Raw genomic sequence first — 7,715 nt, 5'->3', positions numbered from 1 at the left:
TCACACACACACACACACACACACACACACACACACACACACACACACACACACACACAAACAACACCACCTGTACTGGTGAGTGTCGGAGATCTGACTCTTCTTCCTGTGTAGCGCACTCATCCTCCGGGTACTGGGTGACTTGTCTCTGTCTCTGACCCCCCTGATCGACCCCCAGCTGACCCCGCCCCGTCCACTCGGCCCCACGGCGATCACATCCGGGTCACCCAGGGGGTCACGGAGAGGGTAGGTGTCTGCCAGAACCCTGAGCCGTCCCGGTTCGAATCTCGCGTCGTCCACACTAGAGGAAGGCATAGATCGTGCATTGTGCCAGCAGCATAGAGACATCAATACTGTTGGAATGTCGAGTTCGATATTTCACGTTATTTCACGATAAACAACCTTCACTTTACGTTGCCCTTTTAGTTTCTGGAACTAGAGGCAACTCTGAGCCTACGGGACTGGAACAACTGAGATTGCCATCGTGAGATCTTTGCTAAGAAGGCCCGATGATGGGCTCCGGAGAGTGGAAACTACATTCAGGCTACACTTAAAGTTATCACTGAACTTCCTGCCGCTGGCACATTAAAAGTATAACGTTCTCTTTGTGGAAAGAAAGACACCATCAGCCAAGCAGTGTTATCACGATTCGTGAAGCTAGACAGTGATAAAGAACAGAAATAATATGTAGTATTAGTAATAACAAAACGCTTTTTAAATACTGCTGTTTTTCAGTTGACTACGCCGCATTCATTATTGAAGTACTTCCGCGATAGAACTGTTATTAGTGTTATGTGCTCTTATATCAGTTTTTTTTTTCGCTTTTGGAAAAAACAAAAACAAAGTGTGGGTACGAAGAAAAGCGATAGGTCAATTTCAGTAATAACATGGGATGTAGATGTCCGCTTGTTTGAAATCTAATTCCAAGAGTTTCTATTATAATGAGTATAAACTAGGCCTAGTTGACCACTTCATGCCATATCCCATTTTCTACCGTAAAGAGACCACAAAGCTGAACCTATGCTCCAGTTTACAAACGGGTTCTTGCTTTGTGGGAAATTCTTTGTAAGTATAAAAATAATCCGAGCAAGAAGAATCATATTATTCTTTATATTAGGTTGTTATCGGAAAAGTCACATAAAAGTCCAGAGAGGATTCCTCTACGTTGTCTTTTGTTTTGTTTCTTCCTTGAAAGAAGGAACTTTTATTTTCCGCAAAAATTCGTGACGTCACGTGACAAAACGTTGTTGAACGTTGCTGCACCAAACAGCGCTGAACAATCAGTGACTGTGAGATGGTGTGCACGAGCTTTGGGAAGGTAAACAAAAAGAGTGACTTGTTTGTAAATGAGTAAGTCTGCTGGCAAAAGTACACAGACATTCTCTTGTATAGAAATATCTACCTGTGTCACGTGACTGTCCAGTGACTGACGAGCTAACTCAGCAACACCCTAACTATAACCGGGCTCATGTCTAGAGAAGGATAATTGGTCGCTTGTAAGGATAAGCGGGCTAACCCAGATTTCGGGGGTTTCCAGAAATCTTGATCAACTCAAAAGTGACATAATTTTACCTATAGCCTATAGAAGTTTGGTTTCATTGGTGTGTATGTTTGTTCGGTTATAGAGAAAACTTTACTTGTCTTTGAACGAAACTGAACAAGGGGCAAAAACGTTATCTTCGATTTTCTCAAAACAGCGTTTTTCGGGATAGCCCCCTTGTGCTTAAAAGCGACCAATTGTACTGGGGAAAGGTCTAGAGGTTAAGGTATTCGCCTCTCATTCAATAGGTCCCGCGTTCGAATCCGGATAGCGACAATTTTCTCCTTTCACATCCTTTCCTGCTAACAATGTTCTGTGGTCTGCTTTCGTCTCCACTTTCTGACCCCCCCCCCACCCCTCCTTTGCCCCCTCGTCTGGGCTCCTGACTCTTTCTGCAGCCTTTCTACTTCTGCTTACCGCTGTCTTTCAGCCACATCCCTGATCTTATGGTAGGTAAGATCTACATTTGGTCATCTTGAACAAGGGCGAAAAAATCTTGGAGGTCCGTGTTCAAGTTGCCCACGTTAAAGATCCCTTGGTGGTCCAAATCAACTAAATAGCTTTCGGCCGCAACCCGGGCACAATTCAAAATGTCCTACCAACTGAAAAATGTCGAGTGTATCCCTCGCGCTCACATGACCCTATGCAGTTGCGAGCGCCGTAAAACATTTAATTAAAAAAATAATTTTAAAACATTATTTAAAAGAGAAGAAATTAATGTTGCCAGCCGAGTCAGGTGGTGGGTCGAAGGGGGAGGGGAAGGGGAAGGGAGGAAGCACATTGCCAGCACTTGCTATGATAGGAGAATGATAAAAATCTGTTCTCAATAAATGTGAGGCAGCGTGGTGAAACCCGGCGCTCGTCAAAATAGTGGAATCGAAGAAACAGGCATTTTTCTGTCAGTTTGGAAATTTTTGTCAAAATTGTGTTGTTTGGCTCAACCATTTGTATGTCCTTATAAAAACATCTCCATTTTGAATTTTTCTGAAAAAGCTATTGAAGTTACCAAACTTTGGTGGCCATTTCCCCCCTGCTATTTTACCTATGAAACCAGGCGACCCCACCGCCTTCAACCGCAAATATTTCAACTTCTATTCAAGATAGATGGACTTTTTAAAAATCGAAAGAAACGAAAATGAATGAGCTTTCAGATGATACCAATAACCCCACATTGCCAAAATTGACGAGTGCCTGATTCCACAACCCACGCCATAACGTGACGATAAATACTCCTAGATCCTTCACCTACGTCGTTTGTGTTTGTGTTTTGTGGTGAGTCTTCTACCTATGTGTGTTGCTATTGATGAGCGTCTTGTTAAGGTTTGTTTTTCCCCCGTTATGTACAGTTTAGGGTTTTGTTTTGTTTTTCACTCACTTTTAGTTTTGGTTATTGACTTGAATACTTGAATGAAGAACGGGGGTCTTAGGAAGACGGGATGCTCCATGCTTCCTTGCCTCTCTTCATAAGGGTCCATTTCAGTGTGGGCAGGCTGACTGTCTCCAACATCAGCTGGTTGGTGTAGCGTCTGATGGGGTCACGCTCCTCCTACCTTCACCAGGCTGTACTCCTTTCTCAATCACGATCTCCTTCCTGAAGGAGTCCTCGTCACGGCAGCTGGCTAGGTGATCTTGAACAAGGGCTACTACAGTTGGAGGGTCAAGGGTAAGCACTCTCTCTATAGGTTTGCGGAGCCTGCTGGCTTATCTGCTCTTTCACTTGCCTTGACTCCTGCATGTCCTGGGCAGAAGATCCACTGCCAGCGTCTGATTTTGCTGTCTTGGATTGCCTAGAGCCAATCTGTTACCCCCCCCCCCCCCGGGGGCGGTGCTACTGACTGAAGTTTCTTTATGCCATTCCCAAAAGGGGGAGGGGGCATTAACATCTCGAGTTCTAGTGCACAGTAGAATTGTAATTGTAAATGGGCTGATTCATCAATGTCATGCTCATAACTGTGCCTGACCTGCAACAGGGAACGGCTGCTTGTTCTTTCCTAATCCTTACTGTTGCCATTTTTTCACCCTACTTATTTTCCCGCTTTTTCCGGGGTGCCTTGATAGTCGTAGTAGACTTTGTGCTGTTGAAGCTAGAGAGGAAAGCAGAGTAAATCTGATTCGCCGTTTGGACTTCTTTGTTGACATCCATCCCTCGGCGCTCATATTACCTTATGCAGTTGCGAGCTTCCGTAAAACCGTACTAAAATAAAACTAATCATTACTGATACTTAAACTTTGAAAAAGACAGTTTTCAAGTTGCGGTCATGTTTTATACACACTTAATTAAATCTTAGGAACAAAGAAAAGAGTGAAGGTTTGCAATATTATCATTATCATTTTATTATGATGAGACAGTTACATCACAGAGCAGCAACATATTTCTGACTGATGAAGCAACAAGACACACCAGTAAGGTAGCGTCGTGACATCAGACGTGGCGAGATGTGAGAGTCACGTGACATGGTGGGTGTCGTTCATGCTGCCCCACCACGGTCTCATGGGACGACACACGATTTTGTGAGCCACGTCAGAGAAGGAAGGAGCAAGGACAGGAACAGAAATGTTACCGGGCAGGTTTGGGCGGCGGCTTTTTTTTCTCCAGAACCTTTTCCAGCTCCGACAGAGCACTGGGGACAGACACAGATGTTACAAGTGATCAGTTATTGCAGTCGAAGAGAACAAGTCACGATCTTTCTCCTGCGAACACAACACATACCACTAAATTCTTACCTTAATAGGATCCGCAAGGATACCCCACCCGACTGCCCGTTGTGCGACTTCTAGGATGAAACAGTACCATGCCACCTCATTACCTGCCCTGCACTTAGCGACCTGTGTATCACCTACCTACCTGCCTCCTCAGACATCGGAAACACTCTATACAGCGACAAAACACAGTTGATTAAAACCTGCAAATTCTTTGCCATATCGACAGACCGATAGGCTAGAACCCAAAAGGCCGCTGGATCGGAAAAGTAAAGTAAAGTAAAGTAAAGTAAAGTATGCAGTCAGTCAGTCTATCACTCGATCACGTGAACGATCGGTCAATCAACTAATCAATTAACCCTATCCATACGTCGTGTTTTACAATCGTATCCATACGACGTGGGGAACTCTGTGCCACCACTTAACCCTATCCGTACGTCGTGTTTTACTATCGTATCTATACGACGCGGGGAAGTCTGTGTCACCATTTTCGAAAGAGGAAATTGACTCGTTAATCCGTTCCGTACGCTTTGCATATAACTGTCTGTCAAAATGATTTTTTGAGAAATACTGAAAGTTTCAAAGAAATTTTCGTACTAGAAGTATTCTAAAATTTGAAGAATACAACCCGGGGGTACAAAATGACCCCAGGGCGTACGAATAGGGTTAATCAATCAATGCGTCAATCAAGAATAAATAGTGGGTGGTTGGCGGGTGCTCTGGTGTGGCTTGCTCCTTCTTTCCTATCAAACATCTATTGTCCTTATCTCTCCTCCTTTTTGTGTTTGTTACTCTCTTGTAACACCTCTATTCTTGGACACTTATTTGATCTTACTGTGTTGAAAGTGCCGTAAAACTCTTACTAAAACTAAACTAAAGAATAAAATCAAAAGTGACTTCCCCCAATACTCTCAGAGCGACCCACAGTGAGTCCAAACAGAACAGAGACCTAGGACGTGCGTAGTAGGTCAGGTAAGCTATGGATGAAGGACTCAACCTTACTTTTACTTTCAAACACGCAGAGCTAAAAGTTTATTGTTTTTTAAATACTGTTTTTTTGTAAGAGTTTAACGGCACTTACAACACAATAAGGTTATATAAGTGCCGAAGATTAGATGTGTTACAAAAGAGTAACAAACATAAAAAAGAAGGAGAGATCAGAAAGATAGATGTTTGATAGGAAAGAAGGAGCAAACCCCACCAGAGCACCCGCCAACCACCCACCAGAGCTAAAGAGTCACCAGACTGAAGTGAAGCGTCACAACTCAGCGCTCATATTTGGAGCCACCACCTGTTCTGTACCCAGGAGAAGAAGAAGAAGGAGACAGTGACATCGACAAGAGTAGGCTTCGGCCGCCACCCGGGCAAAATACTACATTTCCTACCAACTGAAATTGCTCAAATGTGTCCCGACGGCTCATATGTCCTTATGAGGTTGTGAGCGCCGTAAAACACTTATCAATAAGAAAAAAAAAGTAGGAGGCAGCCATGACCCCTCACTTTGTGTTGTGACGTCGCACACCAGACCCGGGCAAACAACGCCCACAGGCCACATCCGGCCTGTTAACCGTCGCAGTCTAACATAACAGTTTACCCAGTTATCAATAATTAAAAATAATAATAATAATAATAATAATAATAATAATAATAATAATAATATAATAATACAAATAATAGTAACCATCATTAAAAAGATAATGATAATAATAATAATAACAATAATAATAATAATTATAATAATAAGAATAATAATAATACAATAAAAATAAATAAATAAATTAATAAATTGATAACAAGAATAATAATAATAATAATAATAATAATAATAATAATAATAATAATAATAATAATAATAATAATAATAAAAAATAATATTAATAATAATAATAATATATTAATTTTTTTGAAAAATTAATTTAAAAAACACAAAAAAACAAAAAAAAATAAAAATAAAAGTAAAATAATAATAATTATCTTAGGGTAGGTAAGATTTAACTCCTAGCCTTCTTGGATAAGTGTGAACAAATCTCGGTGGTCCCGTTTGCAAAGATCCCTTGGTCGTTCAAAATCGATAAGAGTAGGCTTCGGCCACCACTCGGGCAAAATTGAAATTTGATTCCTATCAAAATGAAAGATATATTTGTGTTCTGCCCACTCAAATCACCTTATGCAGATGCGAGCGCCGTGAAACACTTACCAAAACAAAACAAAACACACATTAACATCGCCCCAAACTTACAATTTACAGACCCGGGGGCAGGCGACGGCTGCTACAACAGCCAGGCGGTCTAAGAGAGGAGCCAGGGTGGAGAAGCAAACGACCTCACAGGTTCCCCTGGTGGCGTCACTGTCGATCTGTGCGATGATTTGGTCCAGGACAGCATCTAGGTCAACTGAGGAGGACAGACACACGCATGGCCGTGCATGGAACTCATTGGAACATGCGGAGAACTTTAGAACGACAGATGTACGCCATTGGTCGATGTTTATAGTAACAGCTTCCTTGTTTGACGCCATTGAGCCAAAAAAAAAAAAAATCCGTTGCCGAACCGAGGCTCGAATCTGGACTTTCTGCTTTGGAGACAAGCGCACTAACTACTCCGCCACCACACCACTGTAGGCTACAGGCTTTAAAAATAGTGCAATAGTGCTTTGTGGTCATGTTGCCTCCGTGAACGACAACAAAGTGGGAATCCCTCAATGACGTCAAACAAGATGACTGTTACTATAAATATCGGCCAATAGCGTACATTTGTCGTTCTAAAGTTATCCCCATGTCTCATTGAACGTATGCGAAGGTGGGTGGATTCCACACCCGGGGGTAGTTCCACACCACCAACTTACAGCCCTTAGAACCAACAGAAATCTGTTTGACATTCACCTTTAATCATTGATTCCTTCTGTCTGCCATGTTTTATTTTTAAATTCAGTTTTAATTTCTGGTATGTCTGTCTTTTTATTTTCATTTTGGCATGTGTGCTCACGTGGGTGTGGAATTGCCCCGCCATATTACATTTTTAATTAAGTTGAAAAATGGAAGTATGGGGATGGTGATATGGTAGAATTCATATTATGTTTTGTTTCCTAACTTATCAGACACAAAGTAAAACTGTTGTGGAGGATGTGTCCTCTTTCTACATAGAGTAGCTTCTATAACACTTGTCTCACAACTCAATTGAAAAGTAAGGTGTGGCATTCCCCCATTTTGCTATACCCCATAGATATATCTATACCCTAACTAACCCACATCTCATAGTCTCTCCCCTGCCCTCTGCCATATCATTCCTTTCCCCTCCCCCTCCCCCCTCCCATTCTCTATCCCTCCCCTTCTCCCCTTTCCTAGCACTACCCCAACCATACCAAATTTTAAAACATCTTTTATTTTATTTTTTGTCTTCAAATCAATCAAGATCCTCCCTATCTACTCTGCTTTTTAAACAATGATGATGATGATGATGATGATGATGATGATGAG

The 7,715-nt window shown here is 42.0% G+C and overlaps 1 protein-coding gene and 1 long non-coding RNA gene across 2 annotated transcripts in view; both read right to left on the bottom strand.

Moving 5' to 3' along the window:
* Positions 1–550, bottom strand: part of LOC101854995 (oxysterol-binding protein-related protein 2) — a gene marked incomplete in the record, with an annotated part of 24,586 nt that extends 24,036 nt beyond the window's left edge. Inside the window, 1 exon segment of the mRNA XM_013090422.1 lies at positions 71–550. Within this exon segment, the coding sequence (XP_012945876.1) occupies positions 71–348 (278 nt within the window).
* A 3,306-nt stretch (positions 551–3,856) lies between these two features.
* On the bottom strand, positions 3,857–6,691 carry LOC106013785. Its single transcript, XR_001185436.2, has 2 exons — positions 6,480–6,691; positions 3,857–4,161 (listed from the first exon to the last, which is right to left on the bottom strand). It is a non-coding gene; the product is annotated as an uncharacterized LOC106013785 (long non-coding RNA).
* Positions 6,692–7,715: the final 1,024 nt, after the last annotated feature.

This window comes from Aplysia californica, unplaced genomic scaffold (genome assembly GCF_000002075.1).
Source record: "Aplysia californica isolate F4 #8 unplaced genomic scaffold, AplCal3.0 scaffold01273, whole genome shotgun sequence".
NCBI lineage: Eukaryota > Metazoa > Mollusca > Gastropoda > Aplysiida > Aplysiidae > Aplysia > Aplysia californica.
The sequence above is the reverse complement of the archived record's forward strand: the minus strand, read 5'-3'. Positions and strand labels throughout refer to the sequence as shown.